Source organism: Rattus norvegicus, chromosome 6 (genome assembly GCF_036323735.1).
Source record: "Rattus norvegicus strain BN/NHsdMcwi chromosome 6, GRCr8, whole genome shotgun sequence".
NCBI classification, from domain to species: Eukaryota; Metazoa; Chordata; class Mammalia; order Rodentia; family Muridae; genus Rattus; species Rattus norvegicus.
This window is the reverse complement of record NC_086024.1, coordinates 96,227,668-96,244,290: the sequence shown is the minus strand read 5'-3', so window position 1 is coordinate 96,244,290 and position 16,623 is coordinate 96,227,668. Positions and strand designations below refer to the sequence as shown.

Here is a 16,623-nt window from a genome sequence, read left to right as displayed (position 1 = left end):
GACAGGACAGGACGTTGACTCTGCTCTCGGGTTGCACTGGTCCCCGCCAACTCAGACCATGCATTTCAAGAGGCCACTTGAAATGTCACACCAGAACCATTATGAGAATACATACCAGTTCAAATCTTTTGGCAAATTCTAGTTCATCTTCATTTCGGAGCATTTCAAAAAAGTCTAAGTGCCTGAAAGGAAATTGAACAAAAATGACTAAGAGTGGGAAATCGAAAGAACACATGCAGAGAGGGCTCAGGATGGTTGAGTGTAGCTCCAGGCACACTGAGGTGGTGTCCTTACTTAGGAGGTAGCTACAGGGTTGGCTCAAGCCCAGGCTGACTGCACAGAGTGCCTGTCTCACAAAGCAAAGGCAGGAGACTCGGTGAGCAGTGAGTAACAGCTATAACATGTAAGGTGCCAGGGCTGACCCTCAGCCGAGAAGAAAAACAAGAAAGAGCCTTGCTGGTTTCTAGTGCTATTTCCTAAAGAAACACAGCAACAAAACTTGAATGCCTTTGCTTAAACAGAGTTTTTCTAATGAGTTAAATGAAATCATCAGAGGAAAAAGTGTGATAATTACCCAGTAGGTAATTATCAAATGAATAGATGCTTTACCAAATCTAAAAAAATGTCCAGATTCCTCTTGCCAACCGTTTTCATGGAAAACAAGGTCATATACCCATACCTGGCTTGCTGGCTTGCATTTGGCTTGGTGGTGAGTTACAGATCAGAAAAATAGTCATATCATTATTTATTTGTGCAAATTTTTACTAACTCCTTACTCTGGGTTCTACTTTCCAGAGATGATGGGGACAAACACAAAATGGTAAGGGGGATGGAAGCACAGGGAAGGGGAAGAAGTGGATAGCAGCTGGGGTGCTCTCTGTAGATAACAAGTGACCAGAGCCCTGGTGGAAGGGCGTTTAAAGACACACCACGGAGGGGTCCCAGGGCAAGAGTGGAGAAGGGCATGCTGGGGTGTGTGGATGAGGGAGGTGGTGGTGACTGTAAGCATCTCAAAGCTACTGGGGATACCTTAGAAATGGCTGCAAACGGACACTACAGAATGCCTGTTAGCATCAGTGAACAACTTCACAAGCCTGAGAGTTAGCCAGTCCTCACGACAGGACGAGAGGCTGTCATTGCCCTTACCGCCATTTTTATACGTATTAAAAACAGTGAAGTTCAGTGAGTGATTTCAGCAGGACAGATTTGGGCTGCACGAAGCTTTCTATATGCCACGCTGCTTTCCTCAGGGACAAAGTTCACCAAAGATCATAAGGATCTGAAGTGACAGGCTGTACGAGCTGCTGATGTGACAGGCAAGCTGGAAGCAGCCCGTGGGCTGGCACTTCTCCTGGCACTGCACCACCCTCTCAGGCTGTAACAGGGGGGCTTACCTGTCTAGTGTTGAATTCTCATGTTCCCTTAATTTATCTATAACAGGCTGAATTCCTAGCATCAGAAATTCGTAGCGAAGATGGAGTCTGAAGTCCAAACTCTCCTGAAAGTAAGAGGACGACACAACACACATTTACGGTTTTCCAACTGCGCAGCCACCGTGTCGGGAAAGCGTTCTTTGACGCATGTGTGCAGGGCTGCCGCGCAGGCTTCTTACCACTCCGGCTCCCTGGCTCAGCACTGCATTGATGAACGACATGATGGCAGTCTTGAGACTCACTTCATCCCGATAGCGCCCAGTGCTTTTATCCAAGTCGTTGATTAACGTCTGTCAGTGATACAAGTAGAAAAATAAGGGTCTAAAACACTGCCAAACCCACCTATGCTCATTTTAAGAAATGTTATTTTTAATGCTTGGAGGTTGATATTTTTGGTCAGAATTACACTGATTCACAGAATTCAGGTTTTCACAGGAAGTATATACAAAGTGCAGGAAACACTGCTTCCTTATCCCCATCTGAGTGAAGATATGAGGACAGAATCTCACTGTTAGTTTTGATCCTAAATGAAGAATAGTAACCTGTAGATTTTTCAGGGACCCTGTGTTCAGTGTATTCAAGAGATGGGAGCTTTCTACATAAGACACAGGATGCCAACACAGGTTTTTTTGTTTTAAATGTATTTTATTAAATGTATTCACTTTTATTGTGTTAGTGTGTTGTCTGCATGTAAGTATGTGCACCATGTGTGTGCTTGGTGCCCACAGAGGTCAGGAGAAGTCCCCAGATCTCCTGCAACTGGAATTGATGGGTGGTTGTGAAATCACCACATAGGCGCTGATGCTGCACCTGGGCCCTCTATAAAGGCAACAGGTACTCCAGGCCCCGCGCCACAGTTTTAAGTTCAGTAAATCTCAGACCCCAGACTGAACACCTGCAGACAGCATATTCTAGTTTCTGGTTCTTGAGCCTAAGAAGGAGGGAATGTTTGGGGACGAAGTGTGAACGCTCACTACTGGGGCAACAATCAAGTAATCCACCTCAGGGCCAGCAAAGGTACCAGTTTACTTAAAGACAAGAGGGGGAGTGAGAGTGCCTGGGGGCCTACCTGGAAGCGGGTTCTCTCGCTGGCATACTTCTGATAGTGCAGCATAGCCTGCAGAACTTTCTTGTGGCCCCCAGGAACCAGGCACACAGCGCCCAGGATTTCCAGCACGGCCACCTTTGTTTTAATGTTCTCTGTGCTCAGACTCTGAGCAATTACATTAATACTCTCAGAATGAGCCAGGACGTGGGCCCGGCCTTGAGAGTTGTTCATTAGTGCCTTTATACAGCCAATGAGGGAGGTATGTATCCGAGACTCGGAGGTCTCATAGTCCATGGTCTTCAGAAAGTTGAGAATACATGACAGGCCATCCAAGTCGATGAATCTGGTTACAAACCTGTCAGGAAGAGAGGTGATCAGATTTGTCCCTTTGTGCTCTTGTAACCATCCCTGATAGAAAAGCCCAGGGGAAAGGAAGTAGACTCACTTCCTGAAGAACCCAAAGGCTTCCATCAATGAGGCCTTTGTCACTCTTTGGCTCTTCCATGGCACGGACCCAACAGCCTGTCTAACGAGACTGTTAGAAAGGACCCCCATCGGAGGCACGTGTACTTCAGCTGCTACAGCGAACCAACCAAATGATCATATCTTCACACAAAGCCAGGTGTAGCAGCCGCTTAGCATATATATCTTTCCCTCCTCTTCCTGGCATTGGGGATTGAACTCACACTTGCTAAGTGCTGCCATTGAGCTACAGCCCCATCCCTAGACTCTCTCCTGTGCTCTGCTAAAAGTCATCTGCGGATCTGAGTCACTGCAGCATATCCTTGCAGCGTATTCTGGTGGATTGGCCCTAACCATGGCCACTGTAAGTCAAAGAGCAGCATCTTTCAATCCTACTGCTCATCAGATAAATGGGCTTTTATTCCTAGGTGTTTTACAGCAAAACCCTCCTTTTATATGACACGCTACTGGAATCCTAATATATAAAACCTGTTAAGAGCCAAGGCCTTATACTGTGAATTAATTTTATCACTATTATAACCTTTACTGTGGCTGATGAGGATTCGCAGTGCATGTGTGCGTGTGAAAGGCCCTGACCAGTGCAGAGATAATACACCCTGCTTCCCTGACTACCCAAGGAGCTTCCACACTCTCTCCAGGTACCCCTCAGCTTGTGAGAGTTCATGATGGGCCAAGAAAGGGCGGAGTTCGTCGTCATGACTGGATGACCCCTGTCAAATACTTGCTCAGTGCGCGGTGCGCGGTGCATGTTTATAGGCTTGCACTTTATTACTAAATACAGCATACATATATAACTCCACCCAACCACGTGACCCTTTACTTATGGCACTAGTGTTAGTGAAATGTACCTGTAAGAAGACCCCCAACACCTCACGAGTTCTGGAGACCTTAGTGGGCAGTCATGGTGTAGGAAGGACAGAGTGGAAATGGTTACCAGAGATAATTCACTCCTTGCTAGAACCCATCCATCCATCTTCCTTCCTTCCTCCCTTCCTTCCTTCCTTCCTTCCTTCCTTCCTTAAGAATGTTTAGTGCCAGGAACATAGTAATGTTTATTCCTATACTTATCAAGGATTGATGAGTCTAATGATTTTTGTTAAAGATTTATTTATATGAGTACACTGTAGCTGTCCTCAGACACACCAGAAGAGGGCATCAGATCCCATTACAGCTGGTTGCGGGGCACCATGTGGTTGCTGGGAACTCACCTCAGGTCCTCTGGGAGAGCAGTCATAACCACTGAGCCACCTCTCCAGCCTGCATCTTTATTTTTATAACAGTTTTACTGTCACGCAGTTCACATTCCATGAAATTCATTGATTTAAAGAGCACAGTTCAGTGGTCAAAAACCATCCCATAGTCTGTGTTTTAGTTACCTATCTGACAGCTGATGGGGATATGGGTTATTCCTACTATTTTATTAAAAAGCTATTTTGCATAAGACTGATAATGAACATTTGTGCACAAGTGTTTAGGGCCAGCCCTCAGTTTCCTGTCTATACACCTAGGAGGCCAGCTGCTGGGTCATGTGACAACACTATGTTTAACGCTGAGGGACTAGCTGCCCTACTACAGTCCCAAATGGCTGCATTCACATTCCCAAGAGCAATGACTAATGGTTGTGACACCCTGTGCTCTAGCATTCTCTCTCCTCTCTCTGCTTCTCCTGCCTCCTCCTTTAAAAATGTCCATCGTAGGCACCATCTGCATCTCTTTTAAAAGGAAAGCACTTATCAAACGCTCAGTGATCAAAGTAGCTACCCATGGTTCTGTTATATGCTTTTAAATTTTAACAGTCCCAGCAAAGTTTGACCATTGCAGTAAACAGGAGAGGGCAGGGAGAGGAGGGAAGGATGGAGGGAGAAAGGGAGAGAGGGAGGGAAGGAAAGAAAGAGAGAGGTAGAGGGGGAGGGAAGGAGGGATGGAGAAAAGAAGAGAGGGAGAAAGGGAGGGAAAGAGAGAAAGAGGGAGGGAGGGAAAAAAGGAGGGAGAAAGGGAGAGGGGAAGGAGGGAAAGAGAGAGGGAGAGGGAGGGAAGGAAGGAAGGAAGGAGGGAGAAAGGGAGAGAGGGAGGGAAGGAAAGAAAGAGAGGTGAAGGGATAGGGAAGGAATGGGTGCTGTGCTACCCAAGGAAAGGCACCTCATGGGCTTTGTCCTCAGTGCTGTCTTTAGACTCTCGATGGTTTTACTCCTCTCTTCTTCTTCTTCCTTCTCTAAAGCCAGCAGAGATTTTCTCTACAAAAGAAAACAGAAGTTACTTCACTATTACCAGGGTGTCTCTCTCTCTCTCTCTCTCTCTCTCTCTCTCTCTCTCTCTCTCTCTCTCTCTCTCACACACACACACACACACACACACACACACACACACACACACACAATGCCAAGAGCTACTAAGGCAGTGCCTCTCCAGCTGCCTGACGTGGCAGGTCTGAGGAAGCCTGGGATGCCTAAAATTTCCAGGCAATGTTGATGCTGCAGGAACAAGACTCTAGATAAGCAGATCGTAGTGATGTTTTTTATTTACCTATTGTTCGTCTGTGTGTGGTACTACATATATGTATATATCTATGGTTCAGGTGCCACGAAACCAGTAGAGAGTATCTCTTGAGTTCCCTGCTCTAAAACACTGCCTTATCTCTTTTTAAGAAATATTTATTTTCATTTTATGTATATGGCTGTTGTATCTGTATATGTGGATGTCATGTGCATGCAATCCCTGAGGGAGCCAGGAGAGCAGGATCCCTTGATTGCTTGAACTGCTGTTACAGATGAGCCATGTGGGTGCTAAGAACCTAACCTGGGTCCTATGGAAGAGTAGCCAGTGCTCTTAAGTTCTGAGCCATCTCTCCAACCCTAGCTGCCATATTCTCGAGAGGGTGTTTCACTGTATCTGGATGTCATATGTTACATGGTATGTGACTATGACTGTTAGTATTAAATGTCAGCTCAACAGAACCTCTAATTGTCTGGACGATAGCTCTAGGCTCACCTATGGGAGATTATCATGAGTATATTAATTGATACTGGAAGTCCTATTTTAATTGCCAGTGGGATGGTTCCCTGGGCAGGATATACTGGACTGTAAGCAAGCTGAGGACTGCCTTTTGCTATTCCGTTCCTGACTGGGATAAGACCAGCTGCTTCAAATTCCTGCTGCCTTGACTTCTGTAGCGTGATGTTTGAACCCTTGAGTCGTAAGTTCCAATAAACTGGCGTTAGGATGGGGGCTTTGGGGCTTTGTTTTTCTAAGAGTATTTTATCAAAGCAATTGGGAAAGAAGCTAAAGTACCATCTCCTGAGTCCTCAGGTGACATGAAGTCCTGAAACCCACAAGGTTTACAGTCTCTCTCTTCCTCTCATCCATGACAGCCTAGTGTTATCAGAACAGCCCCCTGACCCAGGTCCAGTCCAGAAGCTTTCACCCACACAGCCGTGGGCGGGTCTCACCTCCACCTGCTCTGTATGCACTCTCCTGTCTCCTTGGCCTTACCTGTTATCAACTCTGGTAACCGGCTGTGGACAGTAGGTGAGCACACAGAGAGATGGTTATCTATGTGACCCAACGATCCCGTGTTTCTTTTCATCTCCGTTCACAAAGCATCTGAGAGACTTTATCCTTACCATGTTTCAACCAATAGCACCAACATGAAGTATATGTTAATTAAAACCCAACTTGACTTTGTGATGAGGAAAAAGTGTCAGGTCTAAAGTGAACGAATAACTGTGTCATTTATGCGGCTGGGGGCAGGGGCGGTCTTTTTTTTTTTTTTTTTTTTTTTTTTTTTTGTTGTTGTTATTGCTCTGCTAAAGCTGTTCTTTTGTGGTGATGTGTCTTGACAGCTGTCACCGGAGGATAGTGGATGAAGAAGCTATGTACAGAAATAGGCAATGGATTTCTCCAAATCGCTGTAAGAGCCATCCTGTGGAAAACTCTGTGAATTCACGATGGCATTCAGTCCCCAGTGGCAGCTGGACTTCTCTAGAGTCCCCACTGCTTTGAACCTGCAGCTCACAATCAGGCCTTGGTCACTCCTTGCACTAGAGACTAACTTCATAAGATCATGCTGAACTCAAACTGTGCTTTACTGTGGGTCTCCCGAACGAGACAAAGGTGCCTGTGCTCCGCTTGTGAGTGATGCTGGACAGCGAAAGCGTCTGAGCAGGGAGATGGCGGTGTCTTTCTCAGAGGAGGGAGATTTATGAAGTGCCACAGAAAATTACACTGAACTCCCTTCCCTAATGAAGGGGGGATTTTTAGCTCAGGTTCACAAATCATCTCGAGAGAATTATTATTATTTTTTTTCAATAAATAGCAACAACATGAAGTAGGCATATGTTAATTAAATCAGAAGGGCCATGATTATTCCTTAATGTGAAAGCATTAGATTTGGATCTGAGATCACATTTGTGTGACAGAAATAGATGAACTTGCCATCCCAATGATGCCTTCCATTGAAAGCCTCAGCTGTTCAGGCTTTAGAACTTTCCTTTGCAGGCTGGAGAGATGGCTCAGTGGTTAAGAGCACTGACTGCTCTCTCAGAGGTCCTGAGTTCAAATCCCAGCAACCACATGGTGGCTCACAACCATCTGTAATGGGATCTGATGCTCTTCTGTTGTGTCTGAAGACAGCTACAGTGTAGTTGTATATATTAAACAAATAAAGAGAAAAGTTTCCTTTACAACTTACAGCTGCTATGGTGATAAGCCTTTATTTCTAGAGTTAGTCTCTAAATCACACAAGTAGTGCTATGCATATGGGGGTGTGGGTGGAGGTAGGGGAGGGGGGGTATTGTGATAGCCCTCAGTGTCTGCTCACACACAAGCCAGCAAAAGACAAAGTACACACTGGCAAGGGTCTTCCAGGGAAAGCTGTGCACAGACCGGCACAGCCACCTGGACCAGAACCACTTTGGTCTGAAACACTCCCTTGCTGTGAAATGGGCAAGGTGAACGCTGCATCACATCTTCCCCCAAGGCCCCCGTCCTAATGCCAGTTCTCCTCTATCATAGGTTCTTTGACTTTTTAAAAGCTGACAGGTACCTCGGGGTCCTTTAAAGAACAAAGCATTCTTGTTATGAGGCCTACGTAATGTAACATAACATGTTCCCAAAGGCGGTTTCACAGCAAGTGTGGCTGTTCTCAGCCTGGACCGTTTTTATCAGACTCTAGAGGCATTAAAGAAAGCAGATGCTTTCCCTTCCCCAGAACAGTCAGACCACAGTCTCTACAGTGTGTACCTAGGGGACAGGAAGAGTCCCATCCCCCAGCCTCTCATGTACCCCACCGACTTTAAAACCAAGAATGAGAGACTAATTGTGAGGTTATCTTTGGGTTCAGACAGATGGCTTAAACCCCTAATTAGATGACCACTTAATTTAATGACCTTGGGCAAGGTGACTTGCCTCTAGACTCAGATTCTGTGAGTAGCGTGGCAGCACTGCCTGTCATGTGAGGCAGCTCAGTAGTAGCTGCCACTGATGCTGCAGATGACAGATGATGACAATGTGGACAAATGCCTCTTCATGAGTTCCCCAAGCACAGCCAGCGCCCTGCTCCGGAGAAACTACGTACCATCGCTGTCCCCAGGGACAGTGTGTGTGTGTGGGGGGGTTGTGTTTGCTGTGTGCTGTGGGGAAGCCTCTAGCACAGATGGCAGCCAGCACTCGAGGACCAGAGGCAACCAGGATGTTGAGAGAGGACTCAGCAGGGTTTCTGCTGTTCCAGGGCTCCCTCCTTCTTTAAGTAAGCCCTCAGAGTTCTGGGACCTGGCTAACCACGGCCAGCTAATGTTCTGTATCTTTGACCCTAGAAAGATAATGCCTCGGGCCTAATGAAGAAGCATTTCAAAGCTTTGTCAGGTGTCTGACACATGAAGGAAGGCAAAGTCACACAACCTAATAGCTTTGTGATGTCCTGGGGAAGACTTTAGATTAGGAACCAAACCATTAAAGTATAATCCACTCTAGAACACTGCAAACAAAGCTGTCTGGGGAGAGGAGGAAGCAAGGAATTTGAAGAAGGTCCCATGCAGGCATATCGAAAACCCTAAAACTCAAGGCTAAGCCGACCCTAGACACAAAAGTCACTAAAGGACAAATTAATAGAACTTCCCATATCCAATGAAAGGAAAATCCACACTACTTAGTACTTCTCCACTCAGGGCAGGGAATTCATTAACTTAGCGTTTAGACATCAAACAATGCCAACTTAATTACACCCAGAGACAATCTGCCTGACAGCTCCTTTTTTCCAATAATCAGGAAGAACTCACAAACAACCTCTACGTGTAAGAAATGGTGAATGGCTCTAAATTATCATTGCTTGGGTGGATGCACAGAGAAGTCCCTGTCAGTCATCGGAACTCCCCCATTCTGTTAGCTTATCCACACTGACAGCGATGTCACCATTTCCTCACTGCTGGGGCAGCAGTGTATAGAATGGGATTTGGTGGATATGGGATACGGAACGGATTTTCTCTCCTCTTCTCTTTCTCAAGGCAACCCTGTGACTTCTTCTATAATTTGTACAGTCCTGGTCACATCTACTGGACTGTTTATCACTCAAGGTACAACAGCAGAGTAAGAAACAGAGGAAAGAAGAGGAAGATCCTGAAAGTTGAGGCCCTACAAAGCTTAAATAAGAGCTTAAATAAGATAGATCCTGGTCAGTTTTTAACTTTCCCAGTGGGAGCAGAGTAAAAGCCTAGATCACCTTAAAGGTCTTGGAGTAGTAAGACAATTCTCCATGAGGACCTGGGTGTAGGCAGAAAGAGGTAGAACTACTTTCTGTTTGATACTATCAACCTAAAGTTGGATACAACCCATTCTTAAAATCATGAGTATGCCGTGTGAGGCAAAGACCTCAACCTTCAGTTTTCATCAATGGCAACATGATTTAAACTACTAAGGCTCAAAAGCTAATGACTTATTTTCTGTCATTAGTTATGATTAGTAGATGATCTTCCAGCTGCCTGAAGTGCTAACATTTCAGAGGTCAGAATTCAGATACTGAGAGCGCATTTTAACTGACAGCCATAGACCAAAGCTTCCCTGGGGCATCCTGATTATTACATCATTTCATCAAGTCACTTTATGATTCTCCATATGAACCCATGAAATCAAGAGGCCAGGAAGGAACTAAGTTCCCAGAGAGAAGGAGATGGGTGTGAACACAATGAAGGGACAGTTCAGCCACACTACTGTTGGACAATCCTACCGTCCACAGGAGTGTTGCAAAGCTCCCGATATATCAGTCACAGCCAAGGCGAGTTCAACTTGAGTACGAGCCACATTTCAAATGACATTTCCTCTTATAACATTAAAATCAAGCATGCTTTAGTGTGTGTAGATTCTATTTAAAACACTCTAGAAAAGTCACTTCGCTAGGCAACAGTCCAGCTCCTCGTCCCCAACACCTCAAACACTGAGTGTTTGGAATGGAATTGGAAAGGTAACAGCATTCAGAAGGTCTTACTCAATCAAGCTTGTTGTGCAACTGTGTACTCTGCACTCTCTTTTAGACTGTCTCAGAATGTAATTTATACTTACAGCAGCCATGGAATTGAGCTGATCAATGTAGAACTCGGGCCAACTTGTTGCTCCCTTGTTTTCTTCCTGGTCCTACAATAAAGAAAAGAACAAAACAAAGTAAGAAAAAAATAAAAAGGTAATATGTTGCCAGAGGCCCATGCAGGGCAACACAGCTGATGGGATCAGGATGGCGGTCTGCAAAGTCACTAGAATACAGGAGACGCTTTTTTAAAGTATTGGGTCATCTACTTGAGTAGGATGGTCTTCCCAATCCACATAAGGGGGTATGGGGTAAAGACGAGCTAAAGTTTCACATGTGACAAAAAGACACATTCTAGCCACTGAGGGAGGGAGTGTACATGGGAACTGAGTTCACACCAGGGAGTAACGTACTTCCTTTAGGGACATAATGATACTGAGAAGGATGTGACACAGCTATATGTGACCCAAGAGTGAAGGAGGCTGGCCTTAATAGTGACCAGAGGCATGACCATCTGGTGACTAGGTTTTTCCCATCAGTTATTCAGATTCCAGCAGACATTAAACATTGTGAAGTAGGATTTCATTTGATGTGGCTGAAAGTAGGTTATTGACTCTGGATGGAGGTAATCAGAGGACACAGGTCAGTCCCAGGCAGTTCTCCTGCTGAGCTCGCTCAGGAGCTTTGTTAGAGAATAGAGTGTGTCTCTGCTAAAAAGAACTGAAACCCAAAACCACCTCAGCTAGATGTGTCCCACAACCCAGGCTGACCTGGAGCCAAAACAGCTGGGCCATGTGTGGGTGGAGCTCGCTGACATGGCTCAACCTCACCTCCCACAGCACCTGTCAGCTGTAGTCTCTGCTGCACAGACGCACGGCGTGCTTGGTTTCCAGGATCTCTGCTGTGCTGAGAGACACTCACTTACACAGGGCTGTGGGACAGCATTTCAGTAGGTTTCCATCTTTGCACCCCGGGAGCATCCTGATAGAATGGGTTATCCTAGGAGAAGACGCTGCCGGGGTCACACACGGCTGTATGATGCTCAAGGAGTCATTGCTGGCTTCAGTTAGTCTCAGCAGCCCATACATGCACATGCATGCATGCGCGCGCGCGCACACACACACACACACACGTCCTCGGAAGAGTGATTTCTAGGAGGAACTTTTAGTTTTAGGCTTAGACCTTATCTCTAAAAATCCCTCCCTTTCTCCATCTTTCCGTAACCCAGACTGGCCTCAACTATAGAAGCAACTGCAGAGTGACTTGGTTTCCCAGCACTGAGATTATAGCTATGAGCCAGTGTTACGCACACGCCTACCCTGTCTCTAGGCTTCCACTTCCAAGTGGGTCTACTTAGGCATCATAAAAGAAATATAGTTCAAAACTATTTTCAAGTAGTTATAAAAAGAAGGAAAATGGCTGTTTACAGGGCCACCCGAGTGGGCAGCAGGGGACGCAGAGCTGGATGAGGAGGGCCACGGGTACAGCAGTGGCTTTGAAGTGGGGCAGGATTACACTCTTGTGATTTAAAAACATTCAGAAAGCCTGATGAGTTTTAAGAACGGCTCTTGGTTATAATTTAAAATGTAAATAAAAGAGCTAGAGTGGCAGTATAAATGCTGAACCTAGCTTTCCTCTTAAAAGAAGCATTAAAATTAGCAAAACCCTGCTGTTACCAATGTATTTAACAAGCCAAAACCTTCAGTGATATTCAATGGTATCTGAACCTATAAAATGAAATAGAAGGTGCCAGCTCTTTCCATTCTCCCCAAATCAGGGCAAACTTCCAAAGCAAACAAAATCAAGTCCTATGTCCAAAGTTCCACAAAAGCCTGTCTGTTGAAAGCTCCATAGTCCTGGATACAAAACAGATTATTTTAGAAACTGGAGACTAGTACATAGAAGGAACACTTTGCACTTTTGAAATGTCTGAATAAAACTAACAGTTAAGAGTAGACACTGTAGTCAAACGAGACCCTTTTCACTTCTGATGTCTCGGTACTGAGAAAATTATACACACCACGTGTATGAACGTACTGGTTGATACTGCTCTGGGAGTAGGAGGCAGGGGGATTCTTGGAGCTCTTCCCTTTGGCAATGCATCTCCAACTGCCTGTGCAGTCCTGGTCCTTTACACAGAAGGATGCAGTGGTAGCCAGATGGAATGCAAGTCTGAGTCTGTGCTCCCGTGTGAGTGAATGCTAAAGTCTCTAGTTCTCACTGAGAAGTCAGAAAGAAACAAACCAACTCTCCTGGTGGGAGCTGGAGGGAAAAAAAGAGTGAACATTCTAAACATAGCCTGGACCCTGAGACATGCCAAGGGGAAGACACTTCTAAGTCGTGCGCTCTTCCTGACAGCACGTGTGTCCTTGCTAAAGGGAAAGTGTGCGTCCTGTGCCTCTGACATTATCCTCTGGGCCAGCTGTCTCAGTTCTGGTTCCTTCTAGGGAAGAAGCAGGTAAGACATCAAGACTGTAGATACACCTCGTGTACTGGAACCCACAGCAATACTGAGCACTGCCACAGCTCATCAGGTACCAGACCTTGTTCTAAACACTGTCTCCTCCTTCAGTCTGCTTCCCGATTCATAGTAAATGTTAGCACATTGTTCTGACCAAAGAAGAAAGGGGACAAGGAAAGACCAAGCCACAGTACTGAAGGGCATGGAAAGGGTACTGGGAGAGGATCAGGGCACATTCTCTCCTAAGCTTAGACATGAAGCGCCTCATGAGCCATGGACGACAAACGCAAGGCTGCCTTTCATTCTTAGCCATTTCACTGTAGGAGAACCAGGATACAGCAGCAGACAAACAAATGTCACCTTTCCCAAAACTTTATTGCAACTTCTACCACATGTGACATTTCTGAATGCTGGTTCTACGGTCTGATGTCTCACTCCATGTCACCTCTATTTGGCTCTCTATGCACTTTTTGAGGAACTCCGTAGTCCCTCCTTGTGCCTAATGTATACTTACCTGTGCACAGAGAGTGTCTGAAAAGCTTCTCTCTAGCCTGTCTCTTCCATCATCATTCACAAATACAGGTGGTCTTAGCTTCTAACCCCATGGCTCTGGACACTGGGACTGCAGAGGAGCACCTCCCCCAATTACTCAGCTAAGCCTCTCTCTCCCTTTTCCCTTCTCCAATCCCGTGACATTTCTCTAAGCGACAATATTAACTTATTATTGTCTGTGAAAAAGAGAGGTTTTTTTCCTCTCAAGATGTTCCTCTTTTAAGATGTAGTGAGGTATGGCAGCTCACATTTATAATCCTAGCACACGGGAAACTGAAGCAAGAGGATGGGGAGTTTGAAACTAACCTGGGCATTGCAGCAAGATCTATTTAAAAGACAAAATAGCCCTCAAGACAGGTTATTGATCACAGTTCGTGACACTGTGAAGTTCCCCTAAGTAAATACAAATCCTGGATTCATATTAAATGTTCATTTTAGTCTACCCAAAGAAGGGACAATTCATGTTAAGATCTTCTTTTGTGTCCTAGTTAGCTTTAACGGTCAACTGGACACAATCTGGGGATAATCACCATAGAATCTCAGTTGAGGAATTCCCTAGATCAAACTGGCCTGTGGGGCATCTTTGGGGGACTGCCTTGCTTGTTAACTGACTGAGGATGACTCAGGCCACTGTGGGCAGCATATTTTCTGGGCATGTGGTCCTAGGCTGTACAAGGAAACCAGCTGAGAATAAGCCTTCAGGCAGACTTCTTCTGTTTCCTGCTGTGCCTCTGTGTGATGTCTAGCACTGTATTTTAGGTTTAAATTACTGTGCTTAAGAGATCTATAGATCAAAAGTGCTTCTAACCTGTAAGCCCCACTTGCCCAGGGGCAGCTAATGTCCTGAAATGCTGGGGGCTGATGTTCATGTAAGATAACAAACCTTGTCCTTTTGCTTCTGTACAGAAGCTTGGTTGCCCTCAATTGCACAAGATGTGTGCTTGATTACACGTAGACAGGAAGTATGTACTCTCGTGGGCTTTTTCTTTATAAGCTACTAAATTATATAATTCAGCACCATACTCTGATGGGCAGCTCCAGTCTCGGGTATGGCCTTGGCCAGTAGCCACAGTCCTAGCCAGCACTTAATAAAGCCTTTTATTTATTAAAATTTATTCATGGTCGTGGAGAATCTCAGGCACTGCAGACCCATACTGCCTCTTTGGCTGTGGAATGTGTTACTTGGTCAGAGGTAATGCTCTGTGGACAGTGAGCAGGCATCCAAGCTCCTTCTTGAGTTCTTGTCTCAACTACCCTCATTGATGACTGTAGTCTAAATTGAAATGACTGTACTGTGTCATGGTATTTAATGTAGTAGTAGAATGAAAATAGAACCCGAAACACTTTCATTAATGGAAATTATCTTTAGAAGTTCTGCTAAATAATTAGACCACAAACAAGTGTCTGAATTTATTAAATTCTCTGGTTTTTGTTTGATTTGGGGAATATTTACATCTGCCACTTATTTTTCGAGAGATGGAGTGATGGGAAGGCCACCTGAAGATGGAATTCTAGACTTCCTTTTTATTGGCTCAGCTGACTCAGTGTGGGTGAGTGTGAATATACCGGGGGCTATTTTCCTTTTCTGAACACTAGGAGAGGTCAGAATGTTTCTGACGTCACTAAAAGCTCTAAGAGTGACAGTGAGACATCATGGGGGTGCAACCTCTACTGTACCTAATGCCAAACCTCAACTTCTAACATCAATAACTTGACATTAATAATAAGTGCTAATAAGAAATTAGCACTGTCCAGTGATTCAGTGGCAGAACTACTCATTGTCAACAGTCAGTCCAACTGTCACTCAGTAGCCACCCAAGTCTGTGCTGTCTTGTCATTACTGTCCTGTTTCATTAGGAAGCCTTCAAAGAGAGATAGCAGGATACTAATGGCAGAGGTTTCCTACTGGACATAGCTCGCCTCTGACACTCTGCCTTTACCTCCAGCCTGAAAGGACTATAAATCTAGATACTTTAGGAGGTGAAGATGTCCTTTCTAAGCTCGTGTCATCTCCAAATGGTACATTTTCATTCAAATCTCAGGTCAGTGTCGAGGAATCTTCCTCCATTCATTTTAAAATGCAGAAGTAACTTTGTTTTTCTCAACATCACTTTGCACGGAGAGTCGTTTGGCATTGCTGCTTAGCTTCACTCACTCTGGGATAAGCACAAATTTGCATCTTAGACTTGTCCTTCACTAGCACCTCCACCTTGACTGTGTTCTAGACATGGAGGTGAGACAGCCATCCCCGAGGCTTGCTGCAGGGCTTTGCTTTCGCATGACTGCCTCTCAATAGTGTTATTGTGAGGCCCTAAAACCACAAATCCAATACAAACCGGAACTCTGGAAAAAGTGCACACAGAACAAGTTCAGTAAATGTGAGCTGTGAGGATCATCAGGACACTGTCTAACTGGAGCCGTTCTTAGCCCTTATTACGAGACTGAACAACAAAGGATCAATCGAGTATATTTTGGCATTAACCATTCAAACAGAGAAGTCTACTAGCCTTTGAAATTGAGTTAAATATACTTTCAGAAATGTAGTCTATACTGTACAGTAACAATTACGTGGGTATGTGATACAAAAGTTTTCATTGCCTCACTTTATAGCAAACAATTAAAGGGGGACAGATATACGGAGAGGAAGAGGCATGAACACATTCCTTTCGTGGCAGCTGAAGTTTTTTATATCTGTAAATAGAATTCAAAGTAGAATCACAAAATTAAGTATATGTAAATTTCTTTGAAATTATTATAGGATCCTTCAGGAAGATTGAATCACAAATGATAAAATACAAGTGCTATATATTAGAATTTTCTATAAGATGTTCTCACTAAGGCCCAGAATAAGCTTTGCAAAAGGATAATCAGTTGTGAATGGCATGGTCTACGGTTGTTCCCCATAACACTAAGCACAGGCTGAAGCAACGTTTATTCAGCCAATTAAAGGGCACGACTCTGCAAGTTAACCGCCAAAAACCCAGAAGGTTCTTAGATAATATATGTTAAGGAAAGAAGACACTTTCCCCTGTCTAGAGTGGCTGAAACACCTTACCATGTGCAATGCTATGATTGTGTCAATGAGGGAGGAAATAGGTTAAAGTGTAATCAAGAACTGCAACCAAGGGATGTGTCA

General features: G+C 44.9%; 1 protein-coding gene across 10 annotated transcripts in view; it reads right to left on the bottom strand.

Moving 5' to 3' along the window:
- The window catches only part of Daam1 (dishevelled associated activator of morphogenesis 1), a 160,529-nt gene that overhangs the window by 41,759 nt on the left and 102,147 nt on the right, over positions 1–16,623 (bottom strand). For all 10 annotated transcript variants that reach the window (XM_063261925.1, XM_039112262.2, XM_063261924.1 and 7 more), the window contains 6 exons: positions 10,513–10,584; positions 5,104–5,198; positions 2,503–2,836; positions 1,613–1,723; positions 1,395–1,498; positions 116–182 (listed from right to left, as the gene is read on the bottom strand). In XM_063261925.1, the coding sequence (XP_063117995.1) occupies positions 116–182; positions 1,395–1,498; positions 1,613–1,723; positions 2,503–2,836; positions 5,104–5,198; positions 10,513–10,584 (783 nt within the window). The remainder of the gene's footprint in view (positions 1–115; positions 183–1,394; positions 1,499–1,612; positions 1,724–2,502; positions 2,837–5,103; positions 5,199–10,512; positions 10,585–16,623) is intronic.